The sequence below is a fragment of the Ylistrum balloti genome, unplaced genomic scaffold (genome assembly GCF_031769215.1).
Source record: "Ylistrum balloti isolate Yb309-2 unplaced genomic scaffold, AGI_CSIRO_Ybal_v1 Utg371196, whole genome shotgun sequence".
Lineage (NCBI taxonomy): Eukaryota > Metazoa > Mollusca > Bivalvia > Pectinida > Pectinidae > Ylistrum > Ylistrum balloti.
In genome coordinates, this window is record NW_026782651.1 from 1,229,364 (window position 1) to 1,256,579 (window position 27,216).

Genomic DNA, 27,216 nt, shown 5'->3' on the forward strand with positions numbered 1-27,216 from the left:
CACAAACTGTTCAACATTCCGGCGTTAGTAACCAAATATATCTCTTCTATACACAAACTGTTCAACATTCCGGCGTTGGTAACCAAATATATCTCTTCTATACACAAACTGTTCAACATTCCGGCGTTAGTAACCAGATATGTCTCTTCTATACACAAACTGTTCAACATTCCAGCGTTAGTAACCAGATATGTCTTCTATATACAAACTGTTCAACATTCCGGCGTTGGTAACCAAATATAGCTCTTCTATACACAAATTGTTCGACATTCCGGCGTTAGTAACCAGATATGTCTCTTCTATACACAAACTGTTCAACATTCCAGCGTTAGTAACCAGATATGTCTTCTATACACAAACTGTTCAACATTCCGGCGCTGGTAACCAAATATGTCTCTTTTATACACAAACTGTTCAACATTCCAGCGTTAGTAACCAGATATGTCTTCTATACACAAACTGTTCAACATTCCGGCGCTGGTAACCAAATATATCTCTTCTATACACAAACTGTTTAAAGAATGTAGAGGACGGGTTTCATGATACTTCTAGTGACAAAGGGTCCTACTTGTCGGAGACGTGGTAAAATTCATCTCAATGTTCAATGTATCTTCATGATCATAAAAGGTTACATATCAATCACAGTGTCACAGTAATTCGGCCATTGAATAAATAATTTGCGTTGTCTTTTTTGAACATTTTTCAACTTAAATCGTGACATCCCCATTGACACCAAACTTCATTGACGTACATGGTCTATATTTAGACACGGTGACTCCGACTGCACAATTATCTGTCTTCATTAATGACGTGCTTTTAGATCGACCAGGGCGATACGCTGAAACGGGTTCTTCAGACATTACTTCAGCTATTTGAATCTCTCCTTGATATTTTATTTATTCCGTTTCCTTATAACAAAGAATCGTTTCTCATTGGAATAGTAATGCAAAAATTGTACTCCTGTTGATAATGAAATACTGCTTGTTATCAAGTTTACATATACAAAAGTAGATGTCTTAGTAATTCTGTACACTTAATGCAGTTATCGATGCCATCAAGGACCATTACTGGACTCAAAAATATATATACAGCAGTAAAACGGATCTCCGTAAACAGCAGTTTGAAGTTGATTGGAGTAAATGGAAGCCCATTCTGGAACTTTAGTAAGTCTTTCCAGTAAATTGTTCATCTTCAGTTACAATATATTTTTTATTAGAATTATGCTATTAGTAATCTACCGTTTTACAGTGTAATAGCTTGTAAAGACCCTGTCAAGGTACAACGGCATACTTTGAGGCAAAAAGGACGAATGCAATGAAGCATTCGTTCCTTACACATTACACCAGTGTACCATAAAGTTGGGATTTAATATCCAATCAAGAAAAAACAACATGACGTGAATATTTTTATTATACTCATCATACATACATCAATTATATCACAAATTACTTAACAGAATTAAATTTGCCATCATTTCTTCTATTCTTCTGTCTATCGCTGCATAATTCACACACATGAAGTTGCTTTTAGTGTGTTGCAGTTAAACTTGTCTTACATCAGTTATCGCGGTAGAAACACTTACAAATTACAAAGGTTCATAGAACAGTGTGATTGGTTCAGCGAGTGTCTAGACTCATAAGGATATCGCTGGTCACGTGATGCCGAGTGACGTGACGTCAAACTGAAGTCGTCGGAAACACGAAAACAGTATTGTTGGGGAGTTTGATACTGGTTCCGTCCGAGATATCGGTGTAGGCCAGGGCAACGTCAAAACAACAGGAATACTGCACCTAGAAACAAAACAGTTTAACGGAAGAAATAAAACGAGGAAATTGTATCATTAGGGCTATATATAGATAACAAGACTTTTGATGTCGGTTTCTAAAAACAGTACTGTAGAACTTTTTTTTAAATATATTATACTAACAGAACATCTGGGAGATACAGCAGCAAAATCTACCATTCGTGCAAAAGGATAGAAAGTAAAAACAATCAGAGAAAAAAATGAACAAATCGGTATATTCCGAAGGATCCTGACTATCCCCGATTTTTTATGTCGCTGTCGATTCTCAGAATTTCTCCCCATATAAAAAACGCCAAATTTTTGGAACCCAAACAAGGGTGGGCATTTAGGGTACGCTCTCTATAAATCATACTTCCGTGGAAAGTAAAATTTTCTACATACGTGTCAAATCAATATGAATTTACAATTTCGTACAGTACAACGAAATAATGAATTATACTGCCACTGTTTCCTTCTAGATCTCGTTGGTGATGTTACGGGCCTAAATTTTGAAATTTAGAAGGCTACTTAGGAAAACCAAAATCAATCGAAAAGCTTCAAAATTTATATGGAGAGGTGTACGTGTCCGATAATTAAACGAATTTAACGAGTCCGGTCTGTGGGTTAGAGGTACTTACCAGACTGTTTATGATCTCCAGTCTGTGGGTTAGAGGTACTTACCAGACTGTTTATGATCTCCGGTCTGTGGGTCAGAGGTATTTCCGGCCTGTGGGTTAGAGGTACTTACCAGACCGTTTATGATCTCCGGTCTGTGGGTTAGAGGTACTTCCGGTCTGTGGATTAGAGGTACTTACCAGACTGTTTATGATCTCCAGTCTGTGGGTTAAAGGTACTTACCAGACTGTTTATGATCTCCGGTTTGTGGGTCAGAGGTATTTCCGGCCTGTGGGTTAGAGGTACTTATCAGACCGTTTATGATCTCCGGTCTGTGGGTTAGAGGTACTTCCGGTCTGTGGGTTAGAGGTACTTACCAGACCGTTTATGATCTCCGGTCTGTGGGTAAGAGGTACTTACTAGACCGTTTATGATCTCCGGTCTGTGGGTTAGAGGTACTTACCAGACTGTTTATGATCTCCGGTCTGTGGGTTAGAGGTACTTCCGGTCTGTGGGTTAGAGGTACTTACCAGACTGTTTATGATCTCCGGTCTGTGGGTTGGAGGTACTTCCGGTCTGTGGGTTAGAGGTACTTACCAGACCGTTTATGATCTCCGGTCTGTGGGTTAGAGGTACTTCCGGTCTGTGGGTTAGAGGTACTTACCAGACTGTTTATGATCTCCCGTCTGTGGGTTAGAGGTACTTACCAGACTGTTTATGATCTCCGGTCTACAGATCTGTAAATGTCGGACTGTATGGAAGATGTCTACACTATTGTACCAGTCGATGCATTCCATCATGTTACAAACAGTACAGTACAACCCGCATCGCTCAGCACCGTCCCTGAGTGTTAAAGACATCAAACATTTTACATGCTTCGCCAATGATATTTTTTCCAGCACTGAGAGTTTTGCTTAGTGAACTCCCTGGGGTATGGACATGTACCGATATACGACATTTGACGGACCGTTACACGACCTAATGATAAGATGACATTGACACACAGTCACACACGATTGACACTTTGTTTTTGAATTTGACACTGACCTACATATGACCGTGACCCGACCTTGCCCTTTGTTCTCTTGCCATTTTTGTGTTTCCTGGTGGAGAGAGATGAGACTAGCACACGTTGGAGGGAGTATGTCTTCCGTCCCCCATGCTGCCAAGTAAAACACAGCTACTTCGTTCTCCTCATTCTACAATTATCATAATAAATAAATATATAAATACATGATGTTTAGACATAGCATTAAAAACAGAAACAAAAACTGTCCTAGAATAGCTGATATTGCGTTTTAATCATTGGAACATATGCACAATACATTCGGGTAATTAAGGGAAAATGCTACTCAAATCTGTCCATATACAAGATCCAATGTAATTATAGTGATTTCATATTTCCAATTGCTCAGATCATAGTGTCATAGTACTTACAAGCAACTGTACTAAACCCCTAATACCTAACACTGCTGAAAGTACTTACAAACAGCTGTACTAAACCCCTAATACCAAACACTGCTGAAAGTACTTACAAACAGCTGTACTAAACCCCTAATACCAAACACTGCTGAAAGTACTTACAAACATCTGTACTAAACCCCTAATACCAAACACTGCTGAAAGTACTTACAAACAGCTGTAACTGTACTCTAACCCCTAATACCAAACACTGCTGAAAGTACTTACAAACAGCTGTACTAAACCCCTAATACCAAACACTGCTGAAAGTACTTACAAACAGCTGTACTAAACCCCTAATACCAAACACTGCTGAAAGTACTTACAAACAGCTGTACTAAACCCCTAATACCAAACACTGCTGAAAGTACTTACAAACAATTGTACTAAAACCCCTAATACCAAACACTGCTGAAAGTACTTACAAACAACTGTACTAATACCAAACACTGCTGAAAGTACTTACAAACAGCTGTACTAAAACCCCTAATACCAAACACTGCTGAAAGTACTTACAAACAACTGTACTAATACCAAACACTGAGTGTAGTATAAAAGCATAAACAATTGTCTTGAGAGCTCAATACCAAACAGTGATAATGCTTGCCTTCATTCTATACCCCTATGCCCTCGTGCTATGCCCTCATACTATGTCCTCATGCTATGACTCTTTACCCTCATACTATGCCCTTATGCTATGTCTTCATTCCATGCCCTCATTCTATGCCCTCATGCAATGTCATCGTGCTATGACTTCATTCTATGCCCTCGTGCTATGCCCTCATGCTATGCCCTCGTCCTATGCCCTCATGCTATGCCCTCGTCCTATGCCCACATGCTATGCACACAAGCTATGTCTCAAAACACAAAGAGCAGAGGAAGTTGTTATTAATCATTACCTCGATGTAGCAATTTGTTGATGATAAAGTACCTGTTTGACGGTACATGTAATTTTGCCCATACCCAAATTTAATTTTGTGTGTTATTTGTACTACCTCGGTAAACTACTGAGAATGTTTGTTTAAAAAATCTTAAAGTCACATTTTGCCTGTACTATGACACATTTCATGATCCATGTCATGGGTATGAACCAAGGAGTACATCTTACCCCAAAACTTGTTCAAAAACCTATAATAAATCGTTAAAGGAGGTCTTCTTTAAAGTCTGCTCCATGTTTTGAACATATAAAGTGAAGTATTACAAATATAAAAACGTATGGAAGCTTAATTGGGAAAAAATCATAAAATTTCATGAAAAAAATCAACAAATTCAAGTTTTTGAAAAAACTATTTGAGAAACCTACAGTTGCTATTCACCTAAAACAATGCGAATATTTTGGCCACATATATGTGCTTAACTTATTACAAATTTCATCAACTTCTCGGACCGGTAAAATTGTTCCAAGGACAGATTTTCTTGTGATGGCAAAATCGGGAAACTACCGCTAATTCTGACATTTTTATTCAAATATGTGTTTACTTCATTCAATCATTCAATGTGCATTTAATTGAAAGTAATAGTAATCATATTTTGCCTCGTTGGATTATAAACAGATTCAGACTGCCATACATGTACTGACTGGACCTTGGGTCAATTTCAGGACACGTATGGCAAGTGTGAATCTGACCTTGTTTAGCTTCAGCATTTTTGGTTGAAACTTTCAACTATTCTTTCATGGAATCAAATGACCATGCTTACTAACCTCTCCGAAGGCACACTGTCAATATATCTTCACAAAATAGTTGATATATTGAATACTTAAGTTGCCCTCAAACACCTTGGTACAGCCCATATATCACGCCAGGAAGCTGTCACACATACTACTGTATTAACCAAAGCATTTTATGGTGACCAGGTCCCTTATCTTAGATAATACCTATATCTACCTCAACAAAAGCAAACAGCAGCAGTTTCAAAGGGTATCATATGGAGGACAGAAAACACGCAACTATTTAAAGTTCAAGTCCATTGTGCAGCCTGACAGGCATGTCCTTATCACGGAAGTGTAAATGAAACTTCCATATCTCAACTCATCTAGGAGAGTTTCAACTTCCTGAAATATTTGCTGCAAGTAAACGACAAAATGATTGCGGATCGTGTTTCCAGGGTCGTCTTAGATCTTATTGAACTGGAATATGATGCCAGAATGTGGTCGTTTTCACCAGCTGAAAAATCACAATTGTACCCTCAAACAGCCAATAGCGACCGCCGTTGCACAAGAAAACGATGGGCTGTAGTTACACTGTGGAACACCAGACAGATGACGGTTACTACGAGGCCTACCAGCATGATGATGATCTAATTCCAGGACAGATGCATTCTCCTCACAAGTCTCAAACGAAGCACAATGTTTGGATTCAGTTTGACGAGAATGAATCTGACGATCCTGTGAATGCATACTATTGTTTATGTCCTGCAGGAAAGAGAATCTCTAGCATGTGTGCCTACGTTGCATCTATAATATATTACTTGGGGTATCATGTGTATTTGAAAATCAAAGACCAATGCATCCACACAATAACAAATTGTAAAATTCTATCCTATGAACTATTCCGCCGATTTCTCAATGAAAGAAAAGACAATATGTACCAGAAATTTGAATCGACAAAACGAATTAATATTTGTGAATTATTATCATTGTATGCCTGAAGTATGGCAACAATCATTATCAGAAATTATGAATTATACAAAATATGAATTATATGAAAAACAAACGTTGTCAGTGTCTTAACACATGTGCGTTATAGCCACGCTCTTTTGTTTCTGTCCCGTTATGAAAAGAAAAAAACATGCCGATACAATTTAACATATATTCATGATTCTGCCATCACAAGAAAATCTGTCCCTGGAACAATTTTACTGGTCCTGGAATTTGATGAAAATTTCAGTACGTTAAGTGCATATGTGTGGCCAAAACAAAAGGTGTAAATAGTTTAGGTTCATGGCAACCGTACGTTTGTCAAACAGTTTTCCAAAAATTCAATTTGTTGAAGTCTTTATGAAAAGTATTTTTTTGCAAATTAAATTTCCTTGACTTTTTACATATGCCATATTTAGCTTTATATTGGAGTTCAAAGTATGCAGAAGACTTTGATAAAGAGGATTTGACCCAATTTAATTATTCAACTTATGTTTTTGAACAGGTTTTTGGGTAAGATAATCACCCTGACTCACAACCATGACAAGGATCATAACAAAGATCGTAGTACAGGCCATATGTGACTTTTGGATTTTTTTAAAACATAAACTCTTAGGAGTTTACTCGGGTTCTAAAAAATAAAGATTAAATTTGGATATTATGTGAAACAGGTCCTTTGTGAACATGAATCAGATTCAATATGATAATTACGTCACACGTCATGATGTAGGTCTCTCTCTGTATGCCGTGTGGTCCTCCTATTGCACTATCTCCCCGTCTGATGGTGAAAGCCCCGAAAGTCTGCTCCTGGTCAGTCTCGGGAAGAATGGACACACCCTGCATCAGATAACATCGTTAATTTTAAATTACTTTTCAAATATTCTTTCTTTTAATTCATTTTTCTTTTTTCCTTTGGGTATTTTTTAATGTATCTTTATAATTGATTTTTATTTCCTTTATAATACAATCATCATACTTATTCTATAAAAGTTTTTGTTTTCAATAAACAAAGTCACTGTGATCAGTCGTCGCTACTCGGTAGTGACACGGCGATTTTCCTCTGGTTTAACAAAACCATTTAACATTTGTTTTCATTAAAAACATCGTGTCTATTTCCACGAAACTTACCGTTTCATCTAACGGTTGATCAAAGGAAACTATCACATTGCATTTCTGTTCATGGATCATCTGCCAGAAATTTGCTTTTGACGTAGACAACGGTATCTCCGTAACGATGTAGCCAGATTTGCTCCCGAGGTTCTTCAAAACAGAAATGGGGATGAAATATTACAATATTCCGAGTCTTTATCATCTGTGCTGTCCAGGAGCATGCTGTCTCTACTGTTACGTGTAAGATAAATACTGTTTTCATTATTTTTCATTCTAGATGCTTATTTTTTCATGTACATCTTCCTATATTATCAGGTATTTGCCTGGAACAATGTACTATGATAAATTATACTATTACATGATCCGGGTACATACTGGCATGGTGACTGCGTTGATGTAGTCATTCTCACTGCTGTCTAGCTTTACTCTGTAGGTATCGACTGGAAAGAGAAAAGTTCTCACTTTTGGTAAAGGCCGGGACAAAATCAAAATACTACATTTGTTATAAAAACAATTGGTATTACATCTGATCCACACTCATTACTAATACTACACTAATACAGAAGGTGCTATGTGATAATTTATCATGTTGTCAACCTCACCAGGTAAAACTGTGGTTCCGTTTTTGCTGGAGTTTTCTTTCTTGTGCGCCGCCATGTATTTTTCCCCGCTATATCTCGGGCGGAACTCTTGGAGTCTCTAAATGATAATCAGTGTGATGAACAGGACATGTAGGATTTAACTTGGACGTGTGTACTATACACTCTATATACACAGGACTATCAACTTTTAGTTCTTGTCACATCTTTAGCTGTTTGGAACGAAACAAAACACAACTGGTATTTGATCGAAATTTTTACTAGATCAATGAAAGTTATCCTTTCATACAAAAAATAAAATGTATCCGTTTATTTCCGCTTTTTGTAAACGTGTACCTCAAATTCTTCTCGAATCTTCTGTTCGTGTACTCCACCGCTGTTGAGTTTCCACGTTTCGCGCAAGCTTTCAGCCTCTACCAAGGAGCTCGAACAGAGGAACTTTTCCATCAGAATATTGTAGAGGAACATATACTGGTCCTTTAAATATACGTATAAAATGAACAATATTTCCATTTCTGAATAAAAACACTATTCAATCGTTCTATTTTGTGTATGTCGCTTTTCATTATTTCTTATTCAATACCATACACGAGACAAGTTGTATCCTCTGCAAATCAGTCATATGCTGTCAACCTGGCACCTGAAGAATCGAACCAGGAGCAACTTTATCCGACCACTGTTTAGATATTGAAGTGATGATTACAGAATAATACATCATATTCATCATAACTAAGGAAAACGTGTTGTCCATTTATATGGCTGCCAATGAAACAGAGACATTCTGTATCTAACGTTGGAGTATTATCCGCCAAGACTCCGCCACATGACCTCTCCCACACTGGTTTGACACCCTTATTGAAAAGCGTTAGGGGTACATTGTCCTAAAGCAAGTCGGAAGGACGCAACTGGTATTTTACTTAAGTGATACAAAGTATGACTTATAGATGTATACTTACTAGTGTTTGTACCATACGAGGTCGACATCTCCTCATATACTCCACAAAGAGATGGATGGTCACGTGACCTGTCTTGCGTCCCTGTTCACTCAATGCATCTAGGGCAATAAATGTTCCTGTTCGACCAACTCCAGCACTACACAAGAAAAACGTTAACATCCTAACAAAACTTTTGCGAAACAATTATTTTCACAAGATCCCCAGACCAGTTTTTCTAGAAAAAATTAACGAATGATGTATAATTATCTTATTCATATGAAAAATAAACTTCAGTTATCGTTACTAAATATTTCCCGCCTGTTACATTATGAATTAGGATATTCGCCCGAAACAGGTTGCTAGTGGGAATATAATTGCGAAATAAAAAGACGCATTGAAGAGAAAATCTAAATTTGTTTGTAGATTACACCAGCACATAAACCCTGTTTGCTTTGAACGTTTTGTAAAAATGTAATTTAACGTACTCTTCGTGTAACCTGAATATGTTTAGGTTTTCCTGATCAGGAGTTACACCCCTTGTCACTGTAATAGATATATATGGACCGTGTGTTGAGAATCGTGCCAAAGCCCTGTGTGCTGGGCCATTATTCTGGAAACCCATTGGTTCGTAGTGATGCAGTTACCTACCTACAATGTACAACCATAGGGCCACTCGAGGGCTGGTTGATCACACGATCATGGAAAAGAATCAGCGGGAATCCCTCGGGGACACCATGGTCCGGCCAGGCAGTGAACTGGAACTGTGTCACTTTCCGACACTCGTGTGTCTGATCAATAAAACGGGATAAAAAAAAATAATTCAACAGGAAAAAAATGTCTATGTTACTAATAAATCAAAATATGGCGACTACTTTTGACCCAAAAAAATCAATCTCTACCCTGTTGACCTACCTCCAGAAGTGATCTCTGATTCAAGTTTACATGTTTCACATATACATTTTAACCTGATCTCACACACTCAAGGTGGTGGATTTTTGCTTCGAGCAGCCATTAACACAAAAAACTGTCTCAGAAATACCGCGAAAATGATATCTGCCATTAAGGATATTCACAAGGAGTTGTGTAATGTATGTTTTTTACTAAATGTGGAATTATATTCAAACCGAATGGGATTACTTTACAGAGTAGTGAGCGGCAGCAGGATATCATGCAACTTACTCAAGTTTAACAAAGTCTAAGTCATATGTTGACAGCCATCAATTCAATACCTTACAGTCTGTGATGAAGAACGTCCTTAGCTTGTAGATCGGGAAGTGATATTCGTTCTCCAGTGTAACTGTAAGACTACCGACAGACAATCTTTCGTTCTCTTCGGGCCAGTACTGCACACATTTTTTCTTTGAAACCAAATGAATATCAATATAGTAAGGATTTCCAGAAATCTCTCAAATATCTCCGAATCATTTGTATAAACTTTGGAATAGAAAATGTAATGATAATTGTCTATAAAATTTATTACACCGGGACCCATGTCCGAATGGAGGATAAAACATGCAACATAACGCCATATGTACCTTTCCATTTTCCTGAAGTTCTGTCAACATGGCTATTTTCTCTGACCGTTCCTGCCAAACCATGTTCCAGAAATCGTCTGTAGTGTGTTTCAGTGGCCCTGTAATGTTAACATTGTCACGTTGTTGATGTATCAGTAAGTCAGGAAAAACAATTCTGCGTTTTTCATAATCATCAAATAAGTGTTTTGATATAATAAACAGCAATGCTTTATTTTCACAAAACCTCGGTGAATATGGACGATAAATATTCCATAGACATTCGCTTCAGATCGGACATACACACAGTACAAATTATCAACTTTTTCCAAGAAATAATATTGTTATTTACAAGGTTTACTCAGATGCATAATTTCGAAATACAGACCTGATAATTTTCATTTCATTAGTAAAGGCGTGTTTGTGAAGATATGCTGAGAACAAACACAAGAGTTACATAAATGTATTTATGATATTTGTACCAGGATGTCCCAAAGGAGATTTGGCGACTAATAATTATCTCCTAAAAACACTGGTAACATAATCACACCTGTATCGTTAACGATTTCGAGTAGAACACTCTCCGTCACAAAATAAAAACAAAGTGAGCAGAGCTCACTAAGATATTTTTATCTTTTGGTTTTTATCTATATCCATTGAGGTGTAAATCTTTTAAGGGGAAAACATGGATGCTAGTTTTACATCAAGAGTCTTCAACAGCTGTAATGCAATGTAAGCCCAAACAAAATAGTATAGCTTACTTTGTGTTGCATATGAAGCCTTCGGTTGTTTAAAACAGTATAACTTACCTTGTGTCACAATGTAAGCCCTCGGCTGTTTAAAACTATATATCTTACCTTGCGTCAAAACGCAAGTCCTCGGCTGTTCAAAACTGTACTTACCTTGCGTCAAAACGCAAGTCCTCGGCTGTTCAAAACTGTACTTACTTTGCGTCAAAACGCAAGTCCTCGGATGTTCAAAACTATATAACTTACCTTGTGTCGCAATGTAAGCCCTCGGTTGTTCAAAACTCTGAAACATATTACATAACATCATAAGTATTCAAATTCACTGTGACATAACATATTAATATGTTCGAGTGTATCATTATGTTATTTGGAAAACGTACCTTGAAACTATATAGTTATTTACTTATATTTACTTACATACCTCCGATATATTTATACTGATATACCCAGTCACATATGTTACCTTTTATCATTCAAACATTTCACATCCAATTTCGACCAATTTACTTGTATTTCAAACGCCACACTCTTTTACAATGCTTGTCTTATTCTAAAATGGAGACAGAGCCAGGATAATTTAGATCACTGATATATCATGTAGGTTATAGTGTAAGTAGGCTTACATCGATGTAGCTAGCGTTGATGTAGTCGTTTTCTTCCTCTTTATCTGTCGCTAAGACCACTCTCGAATGATCAACTGAAAATGGATGTACAAAATTATTTGTTTTATTGCATGCCATCTACTAGTCGTTCTGCAATGATGGTTTATTGCGACAACATGATTTGTTATGACCATATCATGTTACGACATCTTATAAAGTCGACATGTCGTGATAATCGTCCTGATGAAGTGGTCTTACATTCGTCCTAAGTGTCACGACAAAACAACAAGAAGATGACAGTTACATACAACCATATTATAGCGCATTTGTTTTTATTCCTTCTCTCTTTCACCGGGATCATAAGTAGATAAATGAATGGGGACTTGAAACAAATAACAACTGCCCGCGATTTCATTTTTTAAACTTTCCGAATCATGCAAGAAGTATCCAATGATATTTTATGTATGCAGTTTGATAAGGTAAAACAGTAAACCAAAAATAACAAATCCCTGACAATCAACTCCTGAAATCAATTTCTAGATACTTGAAAATATCGTCTTCTCTTTGAAAATATCACAAACAAGAAGTAGAGAAATCCTATCGAAAATAAATCATTGCGTGGAAACTGTGGATAAATGATTATGATAGGTAGTACAGTAGATAAAAAATAAACTGTGGATAAATTATTATGATAGGTAGTACAGTAGATAAATAATAAACTGTGGATAAATGATTATGATAGGTAGTACAGTAGATAAATAATAAACTGTGGATAAATGATTATGATAGGTAGTACAGTAGATAAATAATAAACTGTGGATAAATGATTATGATAGGTAGTACAGTAGATAAATAATAAACTGTGGATAAATGATTATGATAGGTAGTACAGTAGATAAATAATAAACTGTGGATAAATGATTATGATAGGTAGTACAGTAGATAAATAATAAACTGTGGATAAATGATTATGATAGGTAGTACAGTAGATAAATAATAAACTGTGGATAAATGATTATGATAGGTAGTACAGTAGATAAATAATAAACTGTGGATAAATGATTATGATAGGTAGTACAGTAGATAAATAATAAACTGTGGATAAATGATTATGATAGGTAGTACAGTAGATAAATAATAAACTGTGGATAAATGATTATGATAGGTAGTACAGTACTCACATGTTGTGATGTTAGAATACCGGTTCCTTGTCGAATTTCTTTTACTGGTTCCTACATGACATGAGCTGATATCTACACCTGGAAGACCCTGAAATCAAGTTATATAAGAAATCCTTCATCCTACAACACGCAGTAAAGCAGTCCATATTATAAAGTATATTTCAATGACGTCACAATGATTTGATGTTTCATACTCAGAGCATCGAGATGTTTAGAGACCTCCTGACTCCGATAATGAAACCGGACGTACCTTTTTACAGTCGTAATAAGATGGGAAGCTCTTGCTGAAAAATATTTAAAACTTTGTGATGTATTTCTGAAAAATTATCTATGCCACTGGTCAGAAAATCAAGATGGTTGATTAACCTCTACAAATTGTCTGGCAAGGCCATATTTGATGGAACAGTAACACGAACAATCTCTCAAAACAAGAGACACGAATTATCTCTCAAAACGGAACACATGAAGCATCCCCTTGGTACAGCCAATAATCGAATGTTTACAAAAATACTGAAATGTGAATATTAAGTATTCTACAGCAAAATACATAAACATTGTCCTTAACACTGACCGTGAAATCTTTGTTGAAAAGTGATCTTTCTTTCATCATCATTATGTGACCATGTATGTCGCCGACCGCAGTAGGTTTGGCCTGACTCGGTGAGAAGGAAGACAAGTTACAGGGAACTAGGAAAGAAGTGCTCTCGGAACAATCGTCCTGGTTAGCAGATTCCAGATTATCTACAGAAGATCCACAATATAGCTAAGTGACTACTAAAATGAAGACATCCATTGTGAGATTTAGATATTCAACATACTACGACGAAATGAAAACATGTAATTAAAACAATACAAATAACAGAACAAAGTCTGGTCGAAGTGTTATGACGTCATTTCCGTGACGAGGTGGTGACAATAACGTCGCTTACAAAGGCGGTTCATCAACACACTCCATCTGCTAATGTGAAATTGTGGGTTGTATATTGCAGTTATTTGACCTTGCAAATGCTGCGTTGCATTTTGTTACATCAGCACCTTTTGATATATAAATAGAGAATTAGATATAGTAGAACCAAATGATTAAACTGCATCCCACAACTGTTTCGTCCCTCTAGGACTCGTCAGTCATTATTTTTTCGACTATAGCTTCTACCTGTGGTGAGGTCAACGGTACCAAATCTGTAACAGGAAGGAGTGATATGAGATTTCCCCAAGCAGAGACTAGTAATTCACGACCTGTGCACTCAACTTCTACACATGTTTGGCATATTATTGAACTGAAACGGAAACCGATTTCACTCACGCTACGGTTATCCAAACAAATAACCAGCCAATCCGATTTCAGTTTGAATACATCTGATAGATATTACAAAAATAAATGGATGCATAACCTAGATTTAGAACCCACTATTAAAAGAGGCCAAAATCTGAAGGCCAACGCACTAACCATTCGTCCAATCCGCGACATCAACTTCGAGATTTTATTTTACTAATGAACTTGTCAGTTACAAGCTGACGAAAATTATCCTTTCTTTTGTAAGTTCAAGTATACAAATGTAGGTACGCTCACAGGTAACAGATTGCTCAAAAACCAGGCATGCTTATAGCACTGTGTACCGTGTCGCGCCAAAGTAAGCACTCTGTTCAAACTGACACACTTCGCAGACATAGGTACGCTTTATGTTCACAAATAAACTTGATGATCAAACAAGACATACTTCTCACCTTCCAATTTATTAGACGTAATATCACCATTGCTTCCGTGGGCCTTTGCTGCAGCGGTGATATCAGGAAGAGGCAGTCCGTTAAACGTTTTAAAACTATCACCTTTCTCAAAGTCACGATTTCTCTTATTGCGTGCTCTCCGTCTGAAACAATGAGACACAAAGTCCTAGTTTGCAACTACAGTTGATAATATAGTAGTAATGATACATGGGTTAGACATCAAAGTTTAAATCAATTCACTAAACCTTCAAAAAGCCAAACGTTTATCAATAATTCTGTTAAATTTAGAATTTTTGATTAACAAAACAAAGTGTAGCAAAAGAAAACAAAACGAGGACATACCTGAAAACCCATGTATGTGTCAATATGACCGTTTTCTGATTACTGATCGTATGTTTAGGTATTCATGGTGTAATTTTTTTTCGTAATTTGTGTAAGAAAAGGGACACACAGATCGACGTGGAGACAAGAAAAGGAACATTAAGATCGTCGTGGAGACAAGAAAAGGGACACACAGATCGACGTGGAGACAAGAAAAGGGACACACAGATCGACGTGGAGACAAGAAAAGGGACACACAGATCGACGTGGAGACAAGAAAAGGAACATTAAGATCGACGTGGAGACAAGAAAAGGGACATACAGATCGACGTGGAGACAAGAAAAGGGATATTAAGATCGACGTGGAGACAAGAAAAGAGACATTAAGATCGACGTGGAGACAAGAAAAGGGACACACAGATCGACGTGGAGACAAGAAAAGGACACACAGATTGACGTGGAGACAAGAAAAGGGACACACATATCGACGTGGAGACAAGAAAAGGGACACACAGATCGACGTGGAGACAAGAAAAGGGACACACAGATCGACGTGGAGACAAGAAAAGGAACATTAAGATCGACGTGGAGACAAGAAAAGGGACATACAGATCGACGTGGAGACAAGAAAAGGGATATTAAGATCGACGTGGAGACAAGAAAAGAGACATTAAGATCGACGTGGAGACAAGAAAAGGGACACACAGATCGACGTGGAGACAAGAAAAGGACACACAGATTGACGTGGAGACAAGAAAAGGGACACACATATCGACGTGGAGACAAGAAAAGGGACACACAGATCGACGTGGAGACAAGAAAAGGGACACACAGATTGACGTGGAGACAAGAAAAGGGACACACATATCAACGTGGAGACAAGAAAAGGGACACACAGATCGACGGGGAGACAAGAAAAGGAACATTAAGATCGACGTGGAGACAAGAAAAGGAACACACAGATCGACGTGGAGATAAGAAAAGGGACACACAGATCGACGTGGGAACAAGAAAAGGGACACACAGATGAACATGAACACAAGAAAAGGGACACACAGATAAACATGGGACAGAAAAGGAATACGTGAATGAAATGGATACCTGACCATGTAAACTGTCGCGATGATAGTAGCTATAAAAAGAAGTGCAACGACGATGCCAACTAAGACGACGAGGTTATTTTGAGAGCACGTGAACCCTTTACAGGCAGGGGTCTTTTTAGAATCAGGAAATGTGCGCCCTACTTCCCGAAGCACTTGTGTAGCTTTTGTGACGATCTCCGTGATGTTGCTGCTATCTGATGCTGTTGACATTCCGATACCCAAACCTGCGTCTGTATAATGCATACTGGAACTTACACCACTAGTGTCTTGAGATGGGACAGAATCTGTGACTGTTCCTGTCGAGTATACTCTGTAACTTACACTACCCGTGTCTTGAGATGTTGCAGACGAATCTTGGACTGATTCCGTCACGGTTATTCCGGAACTAACACTACCCGTGTCTTGAGACGTTACTGACATATCTGTGACTGTTCCTGTCGGGTATACTCCGGAACTAACACTACCCGTGTCTTGAGACGTTACGGACAAATCTGTGACTGTTTCCGTCACTGTTATTCCGGAGCTTACACTACCCGTGTCTTGAGACGTTACGGACAAATCTGTGACTGTTTCCGTCACTGTTATTCCGGAACTTACACTACTCTTGTCTTGAATTGTGACAGACGAATCCGTCATTACGTCTGACGATTGCATATCAAAACTTACATCGTCTATATCTTTAGTTGTGCGTGACAAATCGTCAGTAGATGAATGTGTTTCGTGCGACCAGTCGAAATAGGATGTCGTTGTGGATATGGAACTTGTCCCTGTCGGAGAATCGATCATTCGCGTTGTACCCAAGTTTTCGTCCTCGGTGACTTTTGGATTAGATGTTACGTTCAATATTTGCGCGGAGTGACCATCTTCTGAGGAAACACCATAATTTGTTACTTTTCCTGTGGTATAACTATCCCATTTCATGCTTTCCGTTGAAGAATATGGATTATTCATTGTGGCAGTTTCAGAATTTTGTTTAACTGACATGTTTTCCGTTGTTGACGTCATTACAACACGTGTACCGCTGGTAAAATTCATTTCAGTGTTACCGGAGGTAACTGGTGAAATCACACCTGAAAATGAAGATTCCTTCGGCGTTTCTGTAGACTGTGTCGTTTTTTCGTCCACTGTTTCAAACTGCAGACTTTCGGATGTTTCTTCCGTAGAAACTCCTGACCCTTCAGTAGTTTTTCCGGAAATAACAGGTGCTCCTGTGCTAACGATAACTACATCCGGTGTATTTCTTGAAGGCATGGATGATAACGTATTTTCATCTTTTGTGTCTATTGTTGTGCCGCTGACGATCGTTTCGGAGCTTGTTACTAAAGTTGAAGCTATAGATGACATGTTTTGGGCTGTTGTTGTTAGCTGTGTTATCGTTGTTATTGTTGCTGAGGTTGTCATTGTCGGTTGTGGTGTTGTTGTTTCTGTTGCTGAAAAATTAATTAAAACCACTTATTATCACATACTCAACTTGAACCTGTGTTCCGTTCATTGGACAAAAACATTCCATTTTAATTCTTTAAAGGGCTTTTCATTCAATGAATTAAGATTAAATATATTACAGATCTTCAAATGATAAACCTAAAACACAGAAAACAAATATCGGTGTGATATCAAATGGAAAGAATATTAAGTTTATTAAATTTGAGATAAAATAATATAATGCAAAACACATAGAAATCTTTGAGCTGTAAAAATGTGAAGCAGATAATTCAAATATTGAGTATTCACACCTTGGTATTTAGTTTATACAAAACACTACATGACATGGAATTTCATGTTTTGCACATGTTAGCCATGTTACATAAAACAAATCAGAAGGTATTTTCACATTACCTATATTACAGAGGATCCCACTCCATCCTTGCGCACATGCGCCCGAGCAATGTCCGGTTACGGAATCACACACGTCACCCCCTGCACATGCGCCACAGCTGTTTTCACATGACGCTCCCCACCGACCGGAGACACACCCTTAAATGACACCAATTTAACTTCTGGGCTATTATTTAATTTACATCGATTTCTATGGCTTAAGTTCGTTCTTCTGAATAATTTTGACTCTTTTTTGAGGCAGAAAGAATAGCTAAAAATAAATTTTAAATATTGTGCACAAACATTTTGTCAAATGAAATGACGCAGAATAGTACTAGAATAAGTATATAATTGAGAAGAAACAATGTGGACTCACCATACACTTCCACCTCACAGAAGCGCAGCTCCGTGGGCCTGATGACGTAAACACTCCGTGTAGATTGGAGAAGACAGTTTGTAGAAGTATCCAAAGCCCCGTCCGAGGGTATATCATCGTAATTTGTAAAACAGTCCTTCTTTTTAGACGCGGAAGTCGTATTAGAAAGCTTTATTTGGATGTTTTTCATCATTTGTAAATCTGAATTAGAATCTGGGAAAACAAAACGAAAAATGTCTGGCACGGTAACAATACCTTAGTTCAAACTCAAAAACAATGAAATATGACAAAATATGAAAATGATAACGACCAAAATATTTCTCATATCAAGTTGGTAAATACTAATGTCAGCAAATTCAACAGAGTCAGAAACCAGCAAATACACATACTGTTACGATTTTTATACAAAAACCAAGACACATGAAGACAATATATATAAATGTTTAGCATCAAGTATCGAGAACGGAAGTACTTATTGGTGGTTTAGTTCAGTGATTTCTGTGTACATTTCTAGTACCGAGGGTCATCGTGTAACGTCAGCATCGAAATGTTTTCCTCGGACAGAAATAGTAAGAAAATGAAACCGGAATTTCATAAAAATTAGTAAAACGCTTTTGTTAATTTTTTTTTGTGTGTTTGTTACTCAGTCATGATGATGGATATTCAGATGAAATATTAAGAATGTACTTCAATGATAAAGTGGTAGGCACCATTTAGTTTTGTTTGGATTTTTTTATGTCATTCGCAGAAATGCTTGAGTAAATTGAAGCAAAAACTCCAATTTACTGTAGATCTGTCGGCAGACATAAATAGACGTAAAAGAAAATAAATAAGATGCTGCATGTTGTTTGAAGAAAAACTAAATCTTTATGAGAGCCTTTCTGTGTTGTGTTGTGGTGAGATGTACCTATCCCGCTGTGTCTGACGATGTGTTGTGTTAGATTTACCTATTCCACTGTGTCTGACGATGTGGTGTGATGAGATTTACCTATCCCTCTGTGTCTGTGTTGTGATGAGATTTACCTATCCTGCTGTGTCTGACGATGTGTTGTGATGAGATTTACCTATCCCGCTGTGTCTGTGTTGTGATGAGATTTACATATCCTGCGGTGTCTGACGATTCTGTGGTGCGATTTACCTATCCCTCTGTGTCTGTGTTGTGATGAGATTTACCTATCCTGCTGTGTCTGACGATGTGTTGTGATGAGATTTACCTATCCCGCTGTGTCTGTGTTGTGATGAGATTTACATATCCTGCGGTGTCTGACGATGTGTTGTGATGAGATTTACCTATCCCGCTGTGTCTGACGATGTGTTGTGATGAGATTTACCTATCCCGCTGTGTCTGACGATGTGTTGTGGTGAGATTTACCTACCCCGCTGTGTCTGACGATGTGTTGTGAATAGATTTACCTATCCCGCTGTGTCTGTGTTGTGATGAGATTTACCTATTTCGCTGTGTCTGAGGATGTGTTGTGATGAGATTTACCTATTCCGCTGTGTCTGACGATGTGTTGTGATGAGATTTACCTATTCCACTGTGTCTGACGATGTGTTATGATGAGATTTAAATATCCCGCTGTGTCTGACGATGTGTTGTGATGAGATTTAAATATCCCGCTGTGTCTGACGGTGTGTTGTGATGAGATTTACCTATCCCGCTGTGTCTGACGATGTGTTGTGAAGAGATTTACCTATCCCGCTGTGTCTGTGTTGTGATGAGATTTACCTATCCTGCTGTGTCTGACGATGTGTTGTAATGAGATTTACCTATCCCGCTGTGTCTGTGTTGTGATGAGATTTACCTATCCTGCTGTGTCTGACGATGTGTTGTGATGATATTTACCTATCCCGCTGAGTCTGACGATGTGTTGTGATGAGATTTACCTATTCCGCTGTGTCTGACGATGTGTTGTGATGAGATTTACCTATCCCGCTGTGTCTGACGATGTATTGTGATGAGATTTACCGATCCCGCTGTGTCTGACGATGTGTTGTGATGAGATTTACCTATCCCGCTGTGTCTATTGTGATGAGATGTACCTATTCCGCTGTGTCTGAGGATGTGTTGTGGTGAGATGTACCTATACCGCTGTGTCTAACGATGTGTTGTGATGAGATTTACCTATTCCACTGTGTCTGACGATGTGTTATGATGAGATTTAAATATCCCGCTGTGTCTGACGATGTGTTGTGATGAGATTTAAATATCCCGCTGTGTCTGACGGTGTGTTGTGATGAGATTTACCTATCCCGCTGTGTCTGAGGATGTGTTGTGAAGAGATTTACCTATCCCGCTGTGTCTGTGTTGTGATGAGATTTACCTATCCCGCTGTGTCTGTGTTGTGATGAGATTTACCTATCCTGCGGTGTCTGACGATGTGTTGTGATGATATTTACCTATCCCGCTGTGTCTGACGATTCTGTGGTGCGATTTACCTATCCCGCTGTGTTTGACGATGTGTTGTGATGAGATTTACCTACCCCGCTGTGTCTGTCGATGTGATGTGATGAGATGTACCTATCCCGCTGTGTCTAACGATGTGTTGTGATGAAATTTACCTATTCCGCTGTGTCTAACGATGACACGATGTACGTTATGGAGACCCTGGAGGTCGATCCACACTCGAGCGTTTTTACGGGGCTGTCTTCTGTACTCTATACAGGTCGTTGTGTCGCCATCGGCTGCCTGGTCTACATTAGGGATCTTGTTGGAGCGAGGCAATACCACTAGCTTCTCTGTCAAAGTAACAAAAACACCCCAAGTTACAACATAGAGTGGAGAGAGAGAGATGTGGTGCTCGAGAGATAAAACCATTTGGTACAATATTGAGAGAGAGAGAGAGAGAGAGAGAGAGAGAGAGAGAGAGAGAGAGAGAGAGAGAGAGAGACTGTTAAGAAAAAGAGAGAGAGAAGAGAGAGAGAGAGAGAAATGAACTATTTTCCATAAATATAAAATATATGTAATAAATGTTTGGGCATGTGGAACTATATGGTCTTCCTGACACACTGGCGCGGCTGACGAATTTAGTATTCAATGGTGTTCAAAATGGCAAATATTCATTGGCTTAATCCTTCTCTGCTACAAGGCTTCGACACAAATGAGCGATTTCCTTCCATTTACAAACAAGCAAGTGAACAATGCATTTCTTCTATTTCCATCTTTAACTGATACATAACTTTCAGGAATTGTCATCGACAATATGGTTTTTGTTTAATTCTGAAATTAAATTTTGAAAACAACAAGTTTACATCAAAACAAGAGAGAGAGAGAGAGAGAGAGAGAGAGAGAGAGAGAGAGAGAGAGAGAGAGAGAGAGAGAGAGAGAGAGAGAGAGAGAGAGAGAGAGAGAGAGAGAGAGAGAGAGAGAGAGAGAGAGAGAGAGAGAGAGAGAGAGAGAGGGGAGAGAGAGAGGGAGAGAGAGAGGGAGAGAGAGAGAGAGAGAGAGAGAGAGAGAGAGAGAGAGAGAGAGAGAGAGAGAGAGAGAGAGGGGGGGGGGGAGGAGACAGACAGACATGTGAGGGATATTTAGTAATTGATTAATTTTGTTATTATTACCCGTGTAAGATAATATTTAGAAAATGCTTACCAAATTTCGATGAGTCGAGTTCTGTAAATAAAATAATGAATATGGACATTTTACCGAGTAAAACAGAGGTGCAAGCTTTCTGAAATATGTGCCTTATTTGGCTCTGTACAGTGTGTAGTTATAATTTGTTTTATCATCATATCACATCATTCAACATATAGATATATCGATGTTTGAAAATGTAGTGACACAACGGGAAAAAAACTGTCACAAATATTAGCAATTCTTGCAGAATTAATTCAGTTAATTGATCAAAATCTTGACAGGGTAAACTGGGACATCTTATTCCTTAATGGAGGTTAAAGATAAGTTTTTTGTGCGAAATGAAGAAGGATATAACTTACGAATTAAACAATGCGAGGTTATGATGATGATACTAAACAACTACTAGTGTTGTACCACGTGGTAGCAGTTAAAACGATATCTAGAATTTTAAGTTATATATAATATTTGAAATGCATTTCTTCTGTGGAATTATCATAATATATAAAACGTACTAGATTTAAACAAAATTCCTGAAAATGTCGCCAACCTGCGTCATTTATTTACAACTTCTTCAGATCTAAATACACTAGAATTCGGTAAAAATGTCGACAACCCGGGTCATTTATTTATAATTTCTGTAGATCTAAATACACTAGAATTCGGTAAAAATGTCGACAACCCGGGTCATTTATTTACAACTTCTTCAGATCTAAATACACTAGAATTCGGTAAAAATGTCGACAACCCGGGTCATTTATTTACAACTTCTTCAGATCTAAATACACTAGAATTCGGTAAAAATGTCGACAACCCGGGTTTTTTGTATTTACAATTTCTTAGATCTAAATACACTAGAATTCGGTAAAAAGACTGTCACCAACCCGGGTCATTTATTTACAATTTCTGTAGATCTAAATACACTAGAATTCGGTAAGACTGTCACCAACCCGGGTACTTTATTTACAATTTCTGTAGATCTAAATACACTAGAATTCGGTAAGACTGTCACCAACCCGGGTTTTTTGTATATACAACTTCTTCAGATCTAAATACACTAGAATTCGGTAAAAATGTCGACAACCCGGGTCATTTATTTACAATTTCTTCAGATCTAAATACACTAGAATTCGGTAAAAATTCAGGCAACTAGTTATATGGTACTGTGAATAGAAAACATTTTCCTTCACTTTTTGCGATCTCATCTAAGCGAAGTTCAGACATATTTTAAATCGTCTGATAACGGAGGAAGTAAAACGTTCAACAATGTTAAAAAAAGAAATCGGATTTGAGATTAGACGCCATTGTTTAATGTATAAACAAAAGGCTTCCCTTGAATGGCCGATACTCACCAAGTCCTTGGCATGTGTTCAGACAAACCAGGAAAAATAAGAAACTACACACAATCATTTTGTTTTAAAATCCTATTTGGACTCAGTCTAGAAGTAGAACTGCATTTTCCTGTGATCCTTCTTCGTCCCAGAAACAAGTTAAGATATTCCCACTACAGACACATTTTCTAACGATACCGCACTGAGAATTGTTGACGCTACAGACTTTGCGTCTTTACTAGGAAAGTGTACAATGGGAAGCAGCTAAGGCCAATCTAGTTGATGACCTTTGACCTGTGTGTATGGGTACACTGACCATCAGAACGGAAACTGGACAATTGACTATCCTTTTGTCGTAAAGTCTCAATTCTTCAATGATGTGACTTGTAGACGTTACAATTTGTACCGATTTTTAACAACTTTATTGTCCATAGATGCGATGTATGCTTTGAATTTTCATAATTATCAACACCATAAAGAGGGCGGGTGAATTGGAAGCTAATTAATTGTCCTTGAATCTATGAACAACGGAAGACTTGAGTGTTGAGAGCCGTTAGAGTACCAGACTCCATGGCCCAAGTCGAGGCTTATACGTCAAAGACCTTTTATCTTCTCCTAAGCACATCCACTTTCATCTGTCTGTTATGTGACAATCCCGAGTCATGTAGGCTGTTTGATCTTAGCTGACTCCAGACTAGGATGTATCTATGTTTATATATATATATATTTGATTCTCACAATACCAATCATATATTATCCGTTAAGATTATGATTAAGTACACGTTAAGACAGAAAGAGGTCTTGGTTATAAAGATAGAACACACGTACACAGAAAAACAAATGGGGCACAAGCAGTATACCGTTGACCAAGAAACTTTGGACGGAATTCTGCGGTACGTGGTTCGATGGTCTATACCTGTGGCGGTCACAGCTAGTAGAGATCTTTGTCTTTCTACAAGTCGCTGTTTTATTGCTCGGGATGACAAACGACATGCTGTGGAGTGAGGACGCCACCAAAGATCTACTACTATGTAGCCTTCCGTCATCTTTTATGGAATCTGATTAATTATGTTTTATTGTTACTTATATACTTATTGAATTTGGGAATAAAACATGAAAGTGAAACAAGTTAATCAAAGAAATACAGTAACCATATCCACAAATTTCATTTCTAATTATAACATTTATAGTGCTTCCTTCAAAGAAAATTCATTTTTCTTTTTAATAATTTAATTCATTTTTTAATATACAATTTATATATTAAGCTAGTGTTGTTTACATCTAATGGACATTTTTCTCTTTCTTGCATTGTTTCCGTTTTTGTTTTTCGCTTTTCCGTTTCCCTCCATTCTCTCTTTCGTTCACGATATATAGGTATCTGCTTTTGCTGGTAACTGTTCACTTGACTTTACACATCAGTGAAAAATTTGTTGGCATTCTCTGTCAGGATCTTTCTCATCTATGTTCGTGTGACAGGTTCACTTTCTAGGTAAGTTTGCCCCATAGCTGAAGCTTTATAAAATGTGTCATTTTCCGGTAGACTGATGTGAATTTGAATTGATCGAACCTGCAATCTCGAAGATTGTTTAAAAGACACGAAATTGAACCTTTTAATACAATTTTAGAACTAGATGCACGAAAGAAAAGTTTACAACAAATGTGAATATTTCTTTCTCCTTCTGTTAAGTAAGTCAGTTTCACTTCAATATATTTCTAACATATTCAGCTTTTAACTGATAAGAAATTATAGACGATATCGATATCTACACTACTAATTTGAAATCAAGACATGACTAATCTACACCACCTCCCGATACTTGCCCGGGATTGGCCCGGGACTGGTACGGGTATTATTACATTACACCTATCCCTATATGGAGAATAGGGAACTCAATTTATACAAACTAGGAAGATAACTTTTGAGAAAGATTAAGGATGGAAGTTTCCTGAGTGATGTGTCACTGCGTGTGCGATCAGTCATTAAACAGCGTCATCACCAATCTTGGACACCACCTCATCGCCAATCATCGACACCGCGTCATCACATCCATTAATCATCCATTGAATCTCAAGACAGTAGTCTACAGAAAATAACCTAATATTTATAGATATGTATGTACAATTAAACGTTTGTATAAGAAACTAAACGTTAATAAGTACAATTGATCGTTATTATGTAAATTAAACGCTTATATATACACTTAAGTGTTAATATGTAAAATCAAACGTTAATATGTACAATCAAACGTTAATGTGTCAAACGTTGATATGTACAATTAAACGTTAATATGTACAATCAAACGTTAATATGTACAATCAAACGTTAATATGTACAATCAAACGTTAATATGTCAAACGTTGATATGTACAATTAAACGTTAATATGTACAATCAAACGTTAATATGTCAAACGTTGATATGTACAATCAAACGTTAATACGTCAAACGTTGATATGTACAATCAAACGTTAATATGTCAAACGTTGATATGTACAATCAAACGTTAATATGTCAAACGTTGATATGTACAATTAAACGTTGATATGTACAATCAAACGTTACGTTGATATGTCAAACGTTAATATATGTACATATCAAACGTTGATATGTACAATCAAACGTTAATATGTCAAACGTTGATATGTACAATTAAACGTTGATATGTACAATTAAACGTTAATATGTACAATCAAACGTTAATATGTACAATCAAACGTTAATATGTCAAACGTTGATATGTACAATTAAACGTTAATATGTACAATCAAACGTTAATATGTACAATTAAACGTTAATATGTACAATCAAACGTTAATATGTCAAACGTTGATATGTACAATTAAACGTTGATATGTACAATTAAACGTTAATATGTAAAACAAACGTTAATAAACGTTAATATGTACAATCAGAGTATAAACGTTGATATGTACAATTAAACGTTAATATACAATCAAACGTTAATATGTACAATCAAACGTAAATATGTCAAACGTTGATATGTACAATTAAACGTTGATATGTACAATCAAACGTTAATATGTACAATCAAACGTTAATATGTACAATCAAACGTTGATATGTCAAACGTTAATATGTACAATCAAACGTTGATATGTACAATCAAACGTTAATATGTCAAACGTTGATATGTACAATCAAACGTTAATATGTACAATTAAACGTTAATATGTACAATCAAACGTTAATATGTCAAACGTTGATATGTACAATTAAACGTTAATATGTACAATTAAACAATTAAACGTTAATATGTACAATCAAACGTTAATATGTCAAACGTTGATATGTACAATTAAACGTTGATATGTACAATTAAACGTTAATATGCACAATCAAACGTTAATATGTACAATCAAACGCTAATATGTACAATCAAACGTTGATATGTACAATTAAACGTTTATATGTAAAATCAAACGTTAATATGTACAATCAAACGTTAATATGTCAAACGTTAATATGTACAATCAAACGTTAATATGTACAATCAAACGTTGATATGTCAAACGTTAATATGTACAATCAAACGTTAATATGTCAAACGTTGATATGTACAATTAAACGTTAATATGTACAAATACGTTAATATGTCAAACGTTAATATGTACAATCAAACGTTAATATGTACAATCAAACGTTAATATGTACAATCAAACGTTGATATGTCAAACGTTAATATGTACAATCAAACGTTAATATGTACAATCAAACGTTAATATGTCAAACGTTGATATGTACAATTAAACGTTAATATGTACAATCAAAC

The 27,216-nt window shown here is 37.0% G+C and overlaps 1 protein-coding gene across 1 annotated transcript; it reads right to left on the reverse strand.

Annotated features, from left to right (window-relative positions):
* Positions 1–1,676: 1,676 nt before the first annotated feature.
* Positions 1,677–23,505, reverse strand: LOC132561386 (receptor-type tyrosine-protein phosphatase T-like). Its single transcript, XM_060226111.1, has 24 exons — positions 23,448–23,505; positions 22,114–22,134; positions 21,087–21,263; positions 18,525–18,737; positions 18,170–18,307; positions 16,743–17,763; positions 16,332–16,523; positions 14,910–15,052; positions 13,756–13,925; positions 13,185–13,272; positions 12,025–12,098; positions 11,648–11,684; positions 10,677–10,774; positions 10,371–10,499; positions 9,790–9,929; positions 9,163–9,298; positions 8,543–8,683; positions 8,210–8,306; positions 7,983–8,047; positions 7,626–7,757; positions 7,209–7,334; positions 3,446–3,597; positions 3,106–3,241; positions 1,677–1,790 (listed from the first exon to the last, which is right to left on the reverse strand). The coding sequence occupies exons 1-24, from the start codon at positions 23,503–23,505 to the stop codon at positions 1,677–1,679; spliced, it is 3,798 nt and encodes a 1,265-aa protein (XP_060082094.1).
* Positions 23,506–27,216: the final 3,711 nt, after the last annotated feature.